Below are 19,452 nucleotides of genomic sequence, written 5' to 3' on the forward strand. Positions count from 1 at the left end.
GAATTCTTAAGCTAAGTTACACAATTTTGAGAGCAATACATTACATCGTGGTAAATGGTAAATTTTATTTACCCAATTGATATACTCATGCCATAGTGAGAAGTTGGAGCATGAAGTAACAGAAATAATGCTGCAGTTTCTTATTAAATCTAAACAAAAGTTCTATGTAGTACAGAACTACTTTACCTACACAGCAAATACATTTTTGTCATTAGCATGTAATTGTATAAAATTTGTTCTACTTTTGCTTTCTGTTGCATGTTATGATATTCTTCATAATACTGCATGTAAAACAATAACACTGGGGGAATTCAATGTGAAATCAATTAAGGGAGTCTGAAATTCATTGCTGGACTCCGCCAAGGGTTCCCAACCTTTTATATGTTAGGGACCAATGCCATTAAGCAAGGGGTCTGTGGACCCCAGCTTACTAACAGCGTTTTTGCTGCACCTGAATTCTCTTCCAAGAGAAGACTTAACCACATTGGCTGAACTACTTGTATCAAGAAACTTGAGTTTAGCAGTGGGAGAGCCAAGAAATTATTCCCATGATTAAATGGTAAAGGCATGGCACATCAAAGTCAGTCAGACGGTGAGGAATGGACTAACAGTTAGCCCAATGCAAGTAAACTGGGAAGATAACGAGGAATGGCAGGATGTGTTGGGTGGGGGGGAAGCTGTTACAACAACAACTGTAATTCACTATTACTGGTGCTGTTCTCCTTGACAAACTTCCTATCTAATTTTAAGTACAGCATTATTGTAGTTTTAAATGTTCTATATATAATGTAGATTACTGGAAAACCTTCACCTTAATGAATCTGCACACAGTACTGCACTACAATGAAATATAACCAACCAATACATTCCTGACTTTCTGGTTAGACAAAAATAGTTAATACTCATACAAATAAATTAATATTTTCAAGTTTTGCATCAATTTTCCTCAACTGTAAATTCACTTTCTTTGTGGCCACAACCTGAAAATAGCCTGTCATTGTCAAGGTTATGCTCAAATATTATGTATTATGACCAAAAGTAAAACTAGGAGTAAATATGAACAAAAATCAGTACGAGTCCAAAGAAATGCTTATTTAAAATTTATCTAACTATCAGATAACCTCATTCATGACTGTTAGCCACATTTTTAACAGTCTGTGGTTGGACAAATATTTCAGTATTTTGTGCTGTTTTCATTGGAGAATGTATTTTAATCATATAATTGGATTATTTTTGCTTATGCCTGTGTCTGAAAATCTTGTTAAACTTAAGAGAATTTCTAACCAAGAATTGTAATACTCTATGGGCCAAGGGGCTAAAGCTGGAAATGTATTTAAGCTGGAGGATTAACAGGCAAAAAGTTTCATTTATGACTTGATACAAGTTTCTTTCTCTAAATATGCAACAGATTCCAACTTTGACAACTTTTATAATTGCCAATGTAAATTATACCAGACCAGTTATGATGTAGCACTTCTGTTTACCATTACTATTTTCAGTTTCTCAGGACTTTGTCTGTTACATTGTTCTGATTAACTGCATATATCTATGTAATAATGTTGCAAATTTAGACATCTAAAAATGCAAATGAGGTAATATTAAAATAACACCAGTATGCTCTTAGCAAGTTATCTAAAGAATTTGAAATGTGTCATTAATAGGATGAATATAATTGGCTGGTTCATTGTTATGAGAATGCCATTTTAGCCACAGTTCTATTTCATTTTTCCTTTCAGATCCAAGGGCATGGGATTTGCAAATTAACATTCACAGCCCCTCTTTAATTCCATTGCAACCTGTACAGGAACTTGGTGGCGTAGGCTTCTTTCCATGATTTTATCTGTCAGCTAGCTCTATGTAATTCATTAGGTAGATCCATCAGCGGGGTCCTAGTATTCTGAGTGGCTACTTTGAATTAAAACTAGGTCTGCACTGCTAAAAAGAAGCTTTGACATAGAGTACTGCGTGAAAGTCGTAGGCATGTATTTATAGCTATGGTGTCTAAGGCTTTTGCACAGTACTGTAAACTGTTTTTATATCAGTTCCTGCATGGGTTAATTTTGATTTGATTTGAAGCAAATGGTGGAAAGACATCCATCTCCATCCTCTATATGCTCTTAAAACAGCAATACCTGCAAATGTTAAGTTTTTGTTAATATCGGTAAATATTTAGTACAGTACTGTACGAAATACTTGGGCACCTTAGCTATATGTATATGTGCCAAAAGGCTTTTGCATACTACTATATCCAGAGCTGCTCCTGGCAAGAAATAAATCTAACTTATGAAACATTGTTTGCCTAGAGAAATCTCACAATATTGGATTCCAAGATTCTCAAATACTGTTGTAGAGATCTTGCTGCAGGAGGGGTTCTGAATCCACAGGGCACCTAGGAAGGTCTTCAGATATACTCCATTTCCTACACATATATTAACTTTATCTTTGTTTTCAATTTAGATCTATTAAATCTACGTTTTGTTTATCACACTATTTCATAGTGCATTTGGTCACTGACCTGCACGTGCTAACATTAAAGTGAAAGAAGACAAGTTGTGGGACTTAATAAGTAGAAAATCTGGTTTGTAGTTACTAGTAATGCTCTTGGATGTCTTTTTTTAATGAAAAATAATTTAGCCAGGCAGAATTTCTTCAATTGACCATCCCTTCTTGTGCCCTTAAACCTTTCGTCGTATAGCTGGTGGCAAGGTTTTACCCTCATGATTTTGGGCTTGTGTAGAATCTTGACAACTTCTCTGCCAGGTGCTGCAGGGCTTCTCTGGATCAGTCCACAACTTAAGACCCATTTCTGCATTCTAGTGATCTTTACTCCGATTTTGTGTGGCAGCATGATTTTCAATGAGTGTGTAGCAAGCACATAGTTGTTATAATAGTGCTGCCAATGGATCAGCTGGTAGTGACACTCCCACTTCAAAGCATTTGGCTAAAATTAACTCTAAAGAAAATCACTGTGTTCTTTTTTTCACCAGCCTGGAAAGAGCAATAACAAGTTGCCTATAAGTTACTTGCCAAGGTCTTCATGACAGCCTGTAATGGCATTTGTGGCTGTAATATACAGTAGATTTCAGTACGGAAGTCCTTTTATAGAGATGTATCCTCTCTTGTTTACCAAGGTTCAAGTGAGAACATGACTTAACTAGTCTGAATGGATATGTCCTCCACCATCTCTTCTGGCAATGCGCATGCCAAGTAATACAAGGTAAATGTCTACCAATACATTCATGTCTGATAACAGCTAATTTAAGGAGAATGGTTGACGTCAAGGTAAAGTCCTCCAACACCTGTCTCACCCTGAAAATGCTTATGTAACTTGAAAGAACAATGAAAAGGAACAACAAGCAAGAGAAGTCAACTAAATAACCAATCCGTAAAAAGTGGATAACTGTTTGAAGTAGTATTGGTTCGTAGTCTTTTCTGGGGAGGGCTTTTGCTGGGTTTGTGATCCCCAAAGTGGCAGCATGACTTCAAAACAGCATTGCACAATGATTGCTGTCAAGATCTGTCTTGCTAAAAAATTCACTAATATAGCACCCAGATTTACTAAAAGTGTTTTCTGTGTTTTAGTAATAGTGCACTTTCACCCCAAAACATTGTTGCTTACAATCCTACTTACTTTCTTCCCAACTGAATCTCAAAACTCATTCCACATTATCTTTAATAATCCAAAGTCTGAATTGTAGTTATTACTAATTCTACAGGGGCTTTCTTCATCTTATTTATATAAATTAGATCAAAAGTCTCATGGAGTGTAGATAAGGAACTAAGATTTTAGAACATAAAACAGTACAGCACTGGACAGGCCATTTGGCTCCTGATGTTATGCCAAAAGGCTTGTCTTGAAATTTGTTGGTATTTGTAAGCACCCTGTTTTTTTTTCTCCCTTTACCCAGTTATAAATGGTTTCTTTATAACTGCTTGGAAATTTGTTTAAAATTAAAACCACATTCACTAGATGTACTAAGTAAATTGTCAAGTTATAAACATGCAAGAAATTGTTTTTTGTGTTGAACAAATCATGTTTTAGACAATCATAACTTTTTGGCAAAACAATTATAAATAGGGCAAGAATATTTATATTTGAGGAAGGCTTTTGGCCTTTTTAATTCTATCTTTTTAAAGTCACATCTGCTTCCTTGAAACAATTTTATATTCTTTGTGGAAGTAACTGATGTATTTTCCAACAACAGTTTACCTTCCACTAGTTTGACTCTTTAACTTTGTTAAATCGTTAAGGAATGGAAAGACAATGACCTGTAGAGGGTCATGTAGCATGTGAACGGGCCCATAAACCTTGCAAATCTTGTCAACCATCAAACATCCATTTGCAATAATCCTATTTATTTCTCCACACATTCCCCTGAATTTTCACAGATGCTACTATTCACAAACACACTAGGGGCAGTTCACAGTGGCCATTTACCTAACAAACCACACATCTTTGGCATGTGGAAGGAAACCAAAGATTCCAAAGGACATCTATGTGGTCAAGGGGAAAATATGTAAACTCCACAGATAGCAGAAGTTAGGAGTGAACCTGACTGGCGCTGTGAGACAGCAGCTCTATAGTGTCACTAACATCTACCATGCCTCTTTTGCAATGCTGAAAAGTTCCTCAATCACTAAGGACTGCCTCGAATAGTTGAATGAACTCTTTGTTTCTCACTGATCAAAATTGAGTGGACTTAGTTGTTGTTTAAGCTTGATTGTTTAAATTTCTGCTTATTGCTACTTTGCATTGATTAGATGCACTGAACACTTAGTTTGTTAGTATTCCTTTTATCTTTTCTACAGAGAGTTCTAGATCAAATATCCGTAACACATTCAGCCCATAAATTCCTTTCTTGAGTATACGTGAATCATTCTGGTTATTCAATCTCAACCCCATAAACTAACAGTAATGATCTAGGTTGGGTTCTTGCCTGTCAGATTTAGACCAACAAAGCACTGTTTTACACTATTTACAATGTATTATTTACACGGCCAGGCCCAGAAACTTAAAAGAGCTGAGGCTAAGTTTATAAGCATCTAACTTAAAATTACCACCTATCTGTTCCTACTTAAATGCTTAAGTAGCACAGAACAGAATTGGCAGGGGGAAATGAATGGCTAATTTCAAGCACTGGACCATACCTGGACGATAACCAGACCAAAAATGAAGAGTAAATAAAGGCACCAATTCCCTTCTACTGGAAGCGAGGTGTGGATTTTTAATGTTGGTAAAAAGTAGTAAGAAAATTAAGCCTGTTGATCACTGCTAGAAAGCAGTAATTTTATACTATTAAGCATAAATAGCAAATTAATTAATTTGCCATTCTGTATTAAAAGCAGGAAAATTTCCATGTTATCGGAGCATCTTGTTTTGAAACATACTGATGGAAGAATTGATTTATTTGAAGAATAGCAAAGGCCTTTGAGATGTATCAGGATTTTAAGCGTTACCAGATGTACGGCTATGAATTAAAATGTAAATTTGAATATGTGCAATAAGTGGTCAATAAACTGAAAATTCAGCAGGTTGTTTCCTGGTTTGTAGAAGTTTAGCAAAATTTGATCCTAATCAACTTATAGTGATAAATACAAGATCTTTTCAAACAATCCAAATGAGGAGGGAAAGAGTGTTGGGAAACCAAGCACTCCTGCTTCTCCCAACTAACTTTGAGCTACGTAAATTGTTAATTGAAGGTAATACACAGGCCCAAATTTCTCGGCTCTGGCCCACAAAAGGTATATGTAGCCTCAGGACAAACTGGTTTGGAATAGGAAATCAAGTGGCATGCTAAAAGAGCCCAAACCCTGTTTTGCTGGACAAAGTATGCCACTTGTTTGTCCTTGCACAATATATTACAATTCATAATCACCATGGTTTATACAATGCAATTCGTAGACCTAACATGTTTGGAAAGAATAAAACAAGAGTAAAACATTGGTATTTTGGCGCATGCAGTTGATCTAACCAGCACAAATGTAGAGTACAGGTATATAATACAATTTCTGCAATGGTATAGTTCAGATTCATCCTCAAAAGTACACAATGTGCAAGTTCACAAGGAGAGAAATCACAAAAAGGCGAGAGAAAGAGACAGCAGAGGAAAGTGGAAATGAGTAGAAACTCAAGAGGAAATGCTGTAAGGCATTCAGCCTTTGGTAAGATTGAAATTCCAATGAATGTATCTGAGGTGGTAAAGATTGACACTGGTGTTTTTCACAAAGAGGAAAAAAACACACGCGCACACACACATACACACACGCACACATGCCCTGTGCCACTCACGCACAACTCCTAGCAGCCAGTCGCATAGCAGCATTGTTAGGACTCTGGGATCAGATCGGCTGTCCACCTTCTCTTCGGGCATAGAGTAAGTGGCACGGGAGACCTAGAGGGAAGGGGTCAAAAATAAACTTTTGGTGAGGAGGAAGAAAAGAATAAGAGAAGAAAAACAAAACATTAGTTGAATTGTCACCAATGTATCTAGTGCAGATATGGTACACATTTTTTAATCTACATACCTTTTAAGCTATTCTGTATAGGAGCAGATAAATTAAAACACAAACACATGGAACCAAGACTAATATTTGCAATTACAATTGAAGATCAGTTTTAATCTATTGGAATTGCGGATAAGGCTTGAAGGCTTTAAAAAAAACTACTTATTCTGTCCAAATTAAATGCTTGGATATATATTTCTAGGAGAGGTGAAGGGACATTTTCACTTGCCCTCCCCAACCTTCATCCAATTCATGCTCCAAGAGATGATATGGGGCCAATTAAATTAAGCTTGAAAAATTGCTTATCCAAAAGTGCACTTAAGCTTCAGTTTTTTGAGGATGAAAACTTTATTAAAATATACATAGATATTGAAACCCTAAAGGAAAAAATCTAAAAAACCAAATGTTTAACAGGTAGATTAGATATTTTAAGAGATTATAATGAGTTTGGATCAATAATTTATTGAAATCATTGCATTTTTAGAATAAAATGAAAGAAAACACACAACATGGGCAGCAACCTGATGTTGCAACACTTGATTTAAAAAAAAATGCATTTGATTTTCATGATTTCAGCAATTGTAAATCAAGCTACCCTTTCTAATCACTGAAAGTCTCAGATTAACATAACGCTTTCACTTTGTACAGTAATGCAATTGAGTAATGGTTACTTTTTCCTACTGCTTTTAGAAGCACATAAACTAAACACTATGTAATTTAACTTAAATAGTTTATGTAAGCAACACACATCAAAGTTGCTGGTGAACACAGCAGGCCAGGCAGCATCTCTAGGAAGAGGTACAGTCGACATTTCAGGCCGAGACCCTTCGTCAGGACTGTCCTGACGAAGGGTCTCGGCCTGAAACGTCGACTGTACCTCTTCCTAGAGATGCTGCCTGGCCTGCTGCGTACACTAGCAACTTTGATGTGTGTTGCTTGAATTTCCAGCATCTGCAGAATTCCTGTTGTTTAATGTATGTAATTCTGGTTTCTCTTAGAGTAACTCATTAGTTTGGTAATTAAAGCCCTTTGACAATTATATCAACTTGAACTGCAGGCTAAAATGATCAATTGCAAGGGGAACTTTACTCCTTGACAGCAGATCTTTACTGGTAGTCAATTCAGATACATTTAAGAAAGATTGAGATCCTGAAATTGACTACTTTCTCCTGATTTTGCCACAGCAATGTAAATGGTTGACTGTATTTATAACTATAATGTCGACATTACTTGATTAATTTTTGACCAACTCTGTCCCCTGCTCCCCCTCAAACAAAAACACACACATACATATACATACACACACACATACACACTTTAAATTTTTTTCCAAAAGAAAAGGTGTGCTGATTGTGCGAGTCCTCTTTCTAACAAAATTGTTCTAGGTGTTTGTAAACTGTACCCGTTGAATGCCAAAAGAAAATTGCATTGTATTTCATGCAATACTTGGATCCTGCTTGCTGCACTGTCCATCGATTTAAAAACATTAAGGATTGGAACTTACAATAAACTCAACCCTGACTTCCATTTTATGAATTCAACTCAGCCATTACAATTGCTTTGATTTTTGTACTGTTCTTGATTTTTTTTTCTAGTGGTTCATTAGGTACTGTACTGGTATACAGAAGTGTTGTTCAGTCTTCTCTTTGTCTGGCAGTGTTGACGTTTGTTAACGTTTCACTTTAACAGGATTCAGCAGATTCTTTCGTGACCTAAATTCTTGAGCCGAAGTGGAGTAAGAGAATGTTTAGCAGGCACTAGCTGAAACCTGTTTTGCTGTGGGAAAGAGATTTAAAAAAAAACAAAATCTTTATGTTTGTAAGTTGTCTTGGCAATGCTTAATTATTTTCATATAATTGGAGTAAATTCACAAGGCATTTCATACACCATTCACATATACTTAGCCAAGTTAACTACTGCAGCTAAATGCAAAGGGGCTAAATGTGTTATTTTTATAATGTTTTCCTGAGCTGGATAAAATTGAAGCTGCATTTCACCACAATATTTTGAACTGGAATCAACAATGTATATTGAAATCTAAAACTTCTCATTTGGTTTCAATTGAGCTTATTAACAAGTTTTTCTTTAACTTATCCTTGATATCATAAAGGTGAATCAGAGCAAGGGTTATGCAGAATTCATCCACTTGGTGGAGATAATAAATAGTGCATTGTTAAAGAGAGATCAGCATCATACTGCTTGGTATTGGTATTTGAACCATGTAGCTTGGGGCTATGTTTATGAATGATGTGATGAGATTCAACAAGTAATGGAGTTTTGACAAAGTTAATGAATGTACAAGTTGTAATATACATAAAGCTAGCAGATGAACTAGAGCACTCAGTAACATGTAATAATGAAACTGCAAGTGAAATTTAGAATTTACATAGTTATCTTTTATTTCCTATATGATTATTATGATTTACTTGTTATCTAATGTGATCTTGTGAAAAATAGTATCTGAATAGGAAGGCTAGGTTATTTAATGTTCTATTCAATTCATTTTTTGAATCAATCTCCAGATATAATCTAGCATCTACTGACCTACCCAATTTTGATTATATTTTTTCATTAAGAATCTTTTCACTAGGCCAACACACAGGAGTGGTTTTTAATTTGCTACATAACTTTTTATCAATTTATTAAAACTAAACATGCTTACTGAAGATAAGGAGATGGTGGAATAAAGAGAAACCAAAGCAGCTTACAAAGAACAAATGCAGGGGAGTAAATGAAAGAAAAATTGTTTGGAGACAGTGAAACTCAATAATCTCTTAATTTTCTTGCTTGGTAAAGTTTGACGAATAACTGACTTTGTATCCTCCATCTCCAGTCCCATAACAATGACTGGCTGACAACTGTATCACTCTGATGCAGCCCAAGAATGGATCTTGTCTGTAGAAGGCCATCTGTCCTAACATTTTTCTTCACTATTTTGAGGAGGTGAATGGCTTTTGCTTTATAATTCTCTAAAGCAAGTCAGCCAAGCTTAGCAACACATTACCACAAGAAACAGTGCCTGTTTCATGATGCTCAAATTTTTCATTTCCGGTTTATCTTCCTGTAAACTTGTTCATGAATCTTTAATTCTTGCCCTCAGTTCAATGCAGTCTGTAAGTCCAGAATTGCATAAAGTGTGGAAAACAAATACTTTTTTTTTAAATGGATCTACAAAATAAAATCTATTAACAATAGCTAATATGACCAGATTAAGCCTGGTGATTGGGGGGTGGGGGGTGGGTGGGAACAGAACAACCAATACCTGTGGATAATTATGAGGAAAGCAAAATATTCAAATTATCCAGTCTGCTTCAACTCTGGTATACTGTGAACTTTTGTCTACGAATTGAAATACTCAGGAAATAATAAATGCGAGACTGCAAGCAGGGGGGTAAAATCTTAAACGTTTTTGATGCTGCCATTTTAAATACATGATGGAAAATTCAGATACAGCAGCAAGTGCTGGTAATATTTAAAGAATATGGCACAGAAATAGACCATCTAACTGTTAAAATGACATTCAATTCCCTTATCTAGCTTTGCAATTAATGCATATATACATTTGATTTCAACTACACTGTTACAGCAGGTTTCAGATCCTGAAGCATTTTTTAAATATATTTGATCTCTCACTGACCACCACCTGCAGGCCTGTGATTTTGTACTTTCCCAAAAATAGAATCATCATTTCTGCTTACTGATTAAAGACTACAATAGTTGTCAAGACCTCTATTGTATTACCCTTGGCTTTCATGTTTCAAGAGAAGAGGCGCATATAGTTCATCTTTACCTGATGGGTATAACCATGCAGTTTTGGCATCATTAATTTTGCATGCGCTCTGGTGCCTTCATATCCTTTATTATGCCAGCCAGAACAGGCCAGTTCTTGCAGTTTTATCAACGATAATGTAAAGTTGATAGATTTATTACAAAAGATTAGACAACATTTTTAGTAAATTATTGAATTTCTCAATCAGTTGGAGGACATGCCATTGTTATCCATTATCCAATTTCATTGAAATATAAAATTATTCAATCACATATCAAATTAATCAGCAAAATATAAATCTGTTCCCAATGACATCCATGAGTTCACCAATTAACAGGTCAAATATCGTTGGGGAATGCAAACACAAACATTTCTGTAAAGGATTTTATTGTTTTGTTTATAATGTGATAATGCCATTTTCTGCTATTTCCAATCCATGAACACAAATATATCCAAGGAGTGGGTTTACAATAATGCCAAAACTGCCAAGAAATTTGTATTCAGCAATGAAAGTTATCACGGTTCTGGCCCATGAAATTAATAGCATTCTATTGCTCTATTTGTTCACTAGCCAAACTGCATTTTATTCCAGAATATGCAGCAGCTCTTTATTTACAAGTGTTGCTCTCTTCTCAAAAAAAGAAAATTCATGAGGCTGTTTTTATAATTATCAGCCTCTAATCTCTTCCAGTAGAAAAAGTTTAGTTTGTCACTTATTATTTAAATATAAAGTGGGTATTCACAATGAAGAGTGCATAGGCAAAGGTAGATTTTCCATTGATATAAAATATTTTAGGAATATGTGTTTGTGTCATCCAAACAGTACTTAACAAGATGAATCTTTTGGAAGAGATTTGACTTTCAGCTGCCTTTGATGTTTAAAACTCTCCATCTAAACAATATACCTCTCAGGACAATTTACAATAATTAATAAACCTACTAACTAGTAAGTCACACACATCAAAGTTGCTGGTGAATGCAGCAGGCCAGGCAGCATCTCTAAGAAGAGGTACAGTCGACGTTTCAGGCCGAGACCCTTCGTCAGGACTAACTGAAAGAAGAGCTAGTAAGAGATTTGAGGGGGAGGGGGAGATCCAAAATGATTGGAGAAGACAGGAGGGGGAGGGACGGAGCCAAGAGCTGGACAGTTGATTGGCAAAAGGGATATGAGAGGATCATGGGACAGGAGGCCTAGGGAGAAAGAAAAGGGGGGGGGGGGAGGCCTCCTGTCCCATGATCCTCTCATATCCCTTCTGCCAATCAACTGTCCAGCTCTTGGCTCCGTCCCTCCCCCTCCTGTCTTCTCCAATCATTTTGGATCTTCCCCCTCCCCCTCCCCCTCTCAAATCTCTTACTAGCTCTTCTTTCAGTTAGTCCTGACGAAGGGTCTCGGCCCGAAACGTTTACTGTACCTCTTCCGAGAGATGCTGCCTGGCCTTCTGCGTTCACCAGCAACTTTGATGTGTGTTGCTTGAATTTCCAGCATCTGCAGAATTCCTCGTGTTTGCGTAACTAGTAAGTCTTTGGACTGTGGGAGGAAACCCACGTGGTCAGGGGAAGAACATACAAACTTTCTTCAAGCAGATGCCAGAATTGAACTCAGATGCCTTGTGCGGTAATAGCATTGCAATAACTGCTGCGCTACGCTGGTACCCCTATGTCAGTCTTTGAGTGTAAAATAACTTCTTCATCTCCCCTCTAATCTTTCGACCAATTACTTCAAATCCTGGTTTTTGAACTTTCTAAGGGAAATAATTCCTTCCTATTAACCTTGTGTAGGACCTTCAGTTTTTAAATTCACTTAAATATTTCCTCTGTCAAAATTCATATCCAATCAGAAAGACAGTGCCCATTATTAAGGACCTCCAGCACCCAGGGCATGCCCTTTTCTCACTGTGACCTTCAGGTAGGAGATACAGAAACCTGAAGGCACACACTCAGCGATTCAGGAACGGCTTCTTCCCCTCTGCCATCCGACATTGAAGCTTTGGACACTACCTCACTTTTTTTTAATATACAGTATTTCTGTTTTTGCACATTTAAAAAAATGTATTCAATGTACATAATTTATTACATTTTATTTTATTTTATTTATTTTTTTCTCTCTCTGCTAGATTATGTATTGCATTGAGCTGCTGCTGCTAAGTTAACAAATTTCATGTCACATGCCGGTGATAATAAACCTGATTCTGATCACCACTCATAGCTACAATGCTCCAGTCCTGTTAACATATTTACACACCTCTGCATCATCTAATGTAATCACATTTTCCTGTAATGTGAATAGAAATGTAGGAGTATTGAATCTGTGGTCCATTCAGTATTATATACAATTTTAGCATAACCCCTGTTTCTTGTTTAGATTGTAGTATAATGGGTTGATTAGTTATGGCCTTGGTCTTTATGCACTTACAAAATCTCATTGCCTTTTAAAATCTACTTTCCAATATTATACTACTTTTCTTAATTTTCCATTAATTTCAGTTTTGTACTTTCTATGCTATTCCAAGCTTTCTAGCACGTTAACGCGGTATCTGAAATAAGTTTCCTTTTTTATGCCATCCTACTACCTATGTATCTTGTCATCCATGTAGCTCTAGATTTGGCAAGAGTAATTTTTTTTAAGAATATGTTTACCCTGAACAACCTGAATCTCCTACTCAAATGCTTCCTTCCCATTGCTGCAAGACTGATTTACCCTCTCATTAAATCACTTCTCAGCTAGTGAAATTAGGTTTACCAGAATTTAGAACCAATCTTTGCCTTGTTCAATAACAGTGTAATACTTCTACCATCGACCCAGCTTTATTTCCCAAAACCAAATCTGAAATTGTCTTTTATGTTTGGCGTATTATTAACTGTGTCATAGTCTTCCTGAATGTAACGCAGGAATTCTGTGTCCGTTATATTGGCTGCTAATATTAGGTTAATTAAAATTCCCACTATTATTACTGTAGTTCTTTGCATCTCTCTTGCATGGTTCAAAGATTTATAGTACACAGTCAATAGTGTTGATTATCCTTTTATGTTGTTTTGTTCAATTCTTCATTTAAACATTCTTCTAATGTTATCCCTTATGAGGACTGTGATAGTTTTTAAACAATTGCCATATACCCACACCCCTCCAAGAAAACACTTCAGCTTTTTTTCTTCTACACTTCTTTCCAAACTGATCTGAAGATATTGTAAATCTGAATTGAAATTGAAAATGCTGTTAAGTATTCTGGTCAGGCACCAATGGAGAATGAAACAGATAATTTTTCAGGTCAAAGATCTCTTGACAGGGACTGTATGTCGTTTCTTGGTTCTTTTTTACTTGGATGACTAACCGAAGCATCTCCAGACATGCATCTCCAAGGATTTTGATCACCCCCTAGATCTTTCCTTAGCCCTTCTACATTTATCAATATGAAGGATCTTGATAGCATCTTCAACATCTACAGTTATGTTAATGCCAACTGAGCTCTATCCTAACCAATCCCCCTCAGTGCTGTCAGCCTGAGTTTGATGTTGGTCTTTCTATTCCAATATTACTGCTGATATTCTTAATAAATTCATCATGAATTCCACCCTATTTGGGTTATTAACGATTTTAACACACTGTTCAAGATCTAGTTAAGCCTTCAATTCCATATCCACTCTCCCATATATTGCTAACTATTCACTCCGTCACTTTAGCCATCTGTCTCAATGAAATGTCACATCCGTTTTACCATTAATTCCAGACTCCATCAGCCCAGTGCTCTTGACTTTTCTCCATCTTTTCATTTTCAGCTCACTCAAGCCCCTGCTATTCATGCCTTCCCACAACAAGTACACCTCATCTATTACTACTTTTCTGCATTTTCTTCAAATCTTCATTTATCCAAATTTGTACCATTCTCAGTATGTAATTCTAGGCCTACATAATTATGTGAAAATGTTCTCTATTATATAAGCCTAGGATTCTCACCTGCTTCCCTCCTTTCAGGCTATCTTCAAAACCCTTGATGTCCACATCTCTGTGAATATCCTAGGACATTATTAAGGCATATTGTTGTAGCATCTTATCTTGATCTGACTGAGTTGCTGCATTTTCACTGTGCTCTACTGTTTATTTGTCCTGTCAAAGTGTTCAATGTCTCCATTTATTGAAAAAAGGACAGAAAGAGATTGCAGCTAATACAATTAATTAATCAATCAGAAATGTAGGATAAAAAAAGTGGATCTGAGAAGGAAAAAAATAAATGTATATAAAATAATAAGATAGATGTAAACAACTATTTTGAGATTTTAAGAATTAATGTTAGGACAAATTTCAAAACTAAAAGGAATGTGGAAATGATGAAAGACTAACACTACAGAAGTTCATTGTTCTTGTTAAGACATTTTGGGAGGCAATACAAAATCAAGTATTCTTCTACCTATAAAAGTTCACATACAAATGTTTTATGCAACCTTCCTAATTGTATGTCAGTTGTGAAGATGCAGAATATGGAGTATATTTGATATTTATCTGATATTCCATAAAGCACAGAGATCATAATCATCCTGGCTTGCTGATCAGAATATACCTATACTATTCAAACTGAAATACACCCACTCTTAATTTGAAGTCAGTTACTTTTAATAATTGGACTATTTGGATTTGTTGCTCTATATATATATTGGATTATTTGAATCATTTAATTAACTCATTCACCTCCATGCAAAGAAATTACTTCAAATTATTTGAAATACTCTATTGGGTATTAATAATCTGATTAAAATGATCTTCTTAAACTCTTCATTCAATATTTACATATATCCTTACTGCGTTCGTTTTTTGTTCTATTCAGAGCACATTTCTTCCTCCTTTACCCTCACCAACTGTGGCTGGAAGAAGAACGTTCCATAATTGTTTCAGGCTAGTGTCATGAAGACGACTAGCAGTGGTGACAGAAACGTTTATTCCAATCTAAATTTCAACAGGTAATGACTTTGGAAAAGAAATAGAAAACACTTTAGTAATTCTGGAACTTTTCTTTTACCAGAACTGTACTTTTAAAAGCTTAAATTATAACAAATGATATCAAGTGTGGGATTGCAGCTTTTTAATTTCTCTGTACTGCTTCTGATGTACATGCCAAGCCCAATTACTTAGTTTGCTAGTGGTGAAAATGGACTCTTGTAGGCTATTGCTAGATTCTCAGCCAAAGTTAATTCTATTTAAAATCAGGAAGATGAACGTTAATCAAAAATATGATCCAGATACTTAAAAGTTTTCCTTACCTGTAAACATCATTACAAACACAGCGATGGATAATATCCAGGATACTCTGCTGTTGGACTCATCGAAGTAATTCATTAAGTCATAAAAGAAAACACCAAATGACTTAATTATGCCATATGTGAGGACTTCTGTGAAAAAGAAGGCAATGGCTGTGATCCAGCCCCAGCCTCCGTCTGGTGTCTTTGTGTAAACATTTGTTGTCCATCCTCCTGTGTTTTCCTTGAAAACTGTCATTTCCACAGTTTGTTCTCTGCATTTAGAAATAAGATATTTCAGTTTTTAAATTCAAATCTTCCTATTTCACATTTAGTGTTACATGCACATGACAGTGCTACCATAATAATACAGTTGTGCAAATTTGAGAGGGCCCTCTAAGCTTGCTTTGTAATTCATTAAAATTGTGGATGATCTGGTCGCAACCTCAAATCCACATGTTCATCTAACCCCAATAAACTTCCATCTCACCCCAATAAACTTCCATCTCACCCCAATAAACTTCCATCTCACCCCAATAAACTTCCATCTCCTTGTTTTATGTACTATCTCTCTACCTGCCTTAAAGATGTTAAAAAACAGTTTCCATTATCTTCTGAGGAAGTCAATTCCACAATTTGCTATTCTCAGAAGTTTTCCTCATTTTTGCCTTAATTGGGCACCTCTCATTCTAGGATCTCCACAAGAAACATCCTTATTCACATCTTGTAAAGAAGCCTCAGAATCTTACACATTCCAATGAAGTCAACTCCAACGTTAACTCCAGTAAATAGAAACTGAGCATGTCCAACCTTTTCTCACAAGATAACTTGTAACTTGTCATTTCTAGGTTTATTCTACTAAGCCTTTAAATCTCTTCAAATTCATTAAGGGCTTCCGTTAAATAAGACCACCAGTATTGTTCATGGTACTCCAGATGTGGTCTCACTAGTGCCCTATTACTGAATTAATACCTCCCTAATTTTCTGTTCAGTTCCTTTAGCAATAATAAAACCCAATCTTTTTTTCCCCCATAATTGCTGCATAGATTAGCTTTTTGAATCAAGCACCAGATATTTACATTGTCTCATGATTTTGATGACATGCTTTTTACTTTTTTTGCCAAACTAAAAGGATTCAGATTTTGTCAGACCTTTGCATTCCAGTTGACCTATTTATATCCCTCCTAGCCCTATTATATCCTCTTCACAATTGCTTTCTTAACTATATTGCCTCAATCTTACCGAGAGAAACCAGTTTCAATGTAAATTCTGAAAAGCTAAGGCCTAAGTCCAATTCCTTTGGCACACTTGTCACATCATTCTATTTATCCCTACTATGGTTCCTCTTAGCCAGCCAAACTTCCATCCATATTAACGTGTCATCTCTTGCACCATGAGCTTTTGTTATCCATAATATCCTTTGATATGATACTTTAAAGCCTTCTGGATATCAAACATTTGCTGGTTCCTCTTTATCCACAACATGTTACTAGAAAATAGAACATTAGAGCACAGTACGGGCTCTTGGCCCATGATGTTGTGCTGACCTCCACAAACTCGCATAATGATCAGTCCCTCCACACAGCCCATAACCCCCTATTTTTCCTATGTCCATGTGCCTCTCTAAGAGTCCCTTAAATGTCTCTATGGTATCAGCCTCTATCACATCCCTGGCAGTGCATTTCAAGCATCTACCACTCTATAACAAACCTACATCTGACATCTCCCCTAAACTTTCCTCCACTCATCTTAAGTAGATGTCTTCTGGTATTGGTCACTGCTGCCCTGAAAGAAAGGCACTGGCTGTCCACCCTCTCCATGTGCATGCGTAGCTGGTGCATCTAAAACCCTGCTACGTGCCCCTGGTGAAGAGTAAACCTGCAACCTCGAGGACAGTGAGAAATGGTCGGAGGAGGCTTATGAGGGGCTCCAGGGTTGTTTTGAGGTGACAGACTGCAGGCACTCTGTGAGCCACATGGAGAGGATATTGATGGGCTCACAGAATGCATCACTGATTACATCAACTTCTGTGTGGACTGCAATGTTCTGACAAGAACTGTCCTTTGTTATTCAAGTAACAAGCCATGGGTGACAAAGGACATTAAGGACATCCTGAACGCTAAAAAGAGGGCGTTTAGAGATGGAAATAGGGAGGAGCTGAGGGCGATACAGAGGGACCTGAAAGCCAGGATCAGGGAGGCTAAAGACAGGTGCAGGAGGAAGCTTGAGTGGAAACTCCAGCAGAACAACATGAGAGAGGTCTGGAGGGGGATGAGGACCATCACTGGGTTCCGGCAAACTAGCAACAGAAGAGCTGAAGGCAGTGTGGATAGGGCCAATGAACTTAACCTGTTCTTTAACAGATTTGACATTGTGGCCCCTGCCCATCCCCCACATGAGCCGTCTGTTGCCGGCCCCCAACCAACACATATTCCACTCTCCCCTCCTCACAGTTCCCCACCCTGCTCTCATGACTATACCCCTCCCCCACACGAAACCACCACGGTGCGCTTCACGGCTGAACAGGTGAGAAGACAGCTGAAACGTCTCAACCCAAGCAAGGCTGCAGGACCGGATGGTGTCAGTACCAGGGTGCTCAAAGCCTGTGCCCCTCAGCTATGTGGAGTACTTTGCTATGTATTCAACCTGAGCCTGAGGCTCTGGAGGGTTCCTGTGCTGTGGAAGACATCCTGCCTCGTCCCTGTGCCGAAGACACCACGCCCCAGCGGCCTCAATGACTACAGACCGGTGGCATTGACCTCCCACATCATGAAGACCCTGGAGAGACTTGTTCTGGAGCTGCTCTGGCCTATGGTCAGGCCACACTTAGATCCCCTCCAGTTCGCCTACCAGCCCCAACTAGGAGTTGAGGATGCCATCGTCTACCTGCTGAGCCGTGTCTACGCCCACCTGGACAAGGCAGCGAGCACTGTGAGGGTCATGTTTTTTGACTTCTCCAGTGCGTTCAACACCATCCGCCCTGCTCTGCTGAGGGAGAAGCTGACAGTGATTCAGGTGGATGCTTTCCTGGTGTTATGGATTCTTGATTACCTGACTGGCAGACCACAGTACATGTGCTTGCAACACTGTGTGTCTGACAGAGTGATCAGCAGCACTGGGGCTCCACAGGGGACTGTCTTGTCTCCCTTTCTCTTCACATTTAGATCTCGGACTTCAACTACTGCACAGAGTCTTGTCATCTTCAGAAGTTTTCTGATGACTCTGCCATAGTTGGATGCATCAGCAAGGGAGATGAGGCGGAGTACAGGGCTACGATAGGAAACTTTGTCACATGGTGTGAGCAGAATTATCTGCAGCTTAATGTGAAAAAGACTAAGGAGCTGGTGGTAGACCTGAGGAGAGCTAAGGTACCGGTGACCCGTTTCCATACAGGGGGTCAGTGTGGACGGTGGATTACAAATACCTGGGGATAGGAATTGACAATAAACTGGACTGGTCAAAGAACACTGAGGCTGTCTACAAGAAGGGTCAGAGCCGTCTCTATTTCCTGAGGAGACTGAGGTCCTTTAACATCTGCCGGACGATGCTGAGGATGTTCTACGAGTCTGTGGTGGTCAGTGCTATCATGTTTGCTGTTGTGTGCTGGGGCAGCAGGCTGAGGGTAGCAGACACTAGCAGAATCAACAAACTCATTCATAAGGTCAGTGATGTTGTGGGGATGGAACTGGACTCTCTCACGGTGGTGTCTGAAAAGAGGATGCTGTCCAAGTTGCATGCCATCTTGGTCAATGTCTCCCATCCACTACATAATGTACTGGGTGGGCACAGGGTACATTCAGCCAGAGACTCATTCCACCAAGATGCAGCACAGAACGACATAGGAAGTCATTCCTGCCTGTGGCCATCAAACTTTACAACTCCTCCCTTGAAGGGTCAGACACCCTGAGCTGATAGGCTGGTCCTGGACTTATTTCATAATTTACTGGCATAAT

The 19,452-nt window shown here is 37.8% G+C and overlaps 3 protein-coding genes across 17 annotated transcripts in view; 2 read left to right on the plus strand and 1 right to left on the minus strand.

The window, feature by feature from the left end:
• LOC134360299 (archaemetzincin-2) overlaps nucleotides 1-19,452 on the plus strand; it is a 144,835-nt gene that overhangs the window by 59,988 nt on the left and 65,395 nt on the right. The window lies entirely within an intron of this gene.
• The window catches only part of LOC134360296 (monocarboxylate transporter 7-like), a 44,513-nt gene that overhangs the window by 19,829 nt on the left and 5,232 nt on the right, over nucleotides 1-19,452 (minus strand). For 4 of the 13 annotated variants that reach the window (XM_063074493.1, XM_063074492.1, XM_063074491.1 and 1 more), the window contains one exon: nucleotides 15,524-15,774. In XM_063074493.1, coding sequence (XP_062930563.1) covers nucleotides 15,524-15,758 — 235 coding nt within the window. In that variant the 5' untranslated portion in view covers nucleotides 15,759-15,774. Of the gene's footprint in view, nucleotides 1-6,289; nucleotides 7,309-8,008; nucleotides 8,281-15,065; nucleotides 15,198-15,523; nucleotides 15,775-19,452 lie in introns of those variants that run through there. The other 9 variants (XM_063074498.1, XM_063074496.1, XM_063074494.1 and 6 more) reach the window with 9 other exon arrangements.
• Nucleotides 1-19,452, plus strand: part of arsg (arylsulfatase G) — a 204,550-nt gene that overhangs the window by 17,981 nt on the left and 167,117 nt on the right. For 2 of the 3 annotated variants that reach the window (XM_063074487.1, XM_063074488.1), the window contains exon 1: nucleotides 15,088-15,223. The exons of the other annotated variant lie outside the window; for it this stretch is intronic. The gene's annotated coding sequence lies outside the window, so the exon portion shown is untranslated. Of the gene's footprint in view, nucleotides 1-15,087; nucleotides 15,224-19,452 lie in introns of those variants that run through there. 3 annotated transcript variants of the gene reach the window in all.

The sequence above is a fragment of the Mobula hypostoma genome, chromosome 22 (genome assembly GCF_963921235.1).
Source record: "Mobula hypostoma chromosome 22, sMobHyp1.1, whole genome shotgun sequence".
In the NCBI taxonomy this organism is placed as follows: domain Eukaryota; kingdom Metazoa; phylum Chordata; class Chondrichthyes; order Myliobatiformes; family Myliobatidae; genus Mobula; species Mobula hypostoma.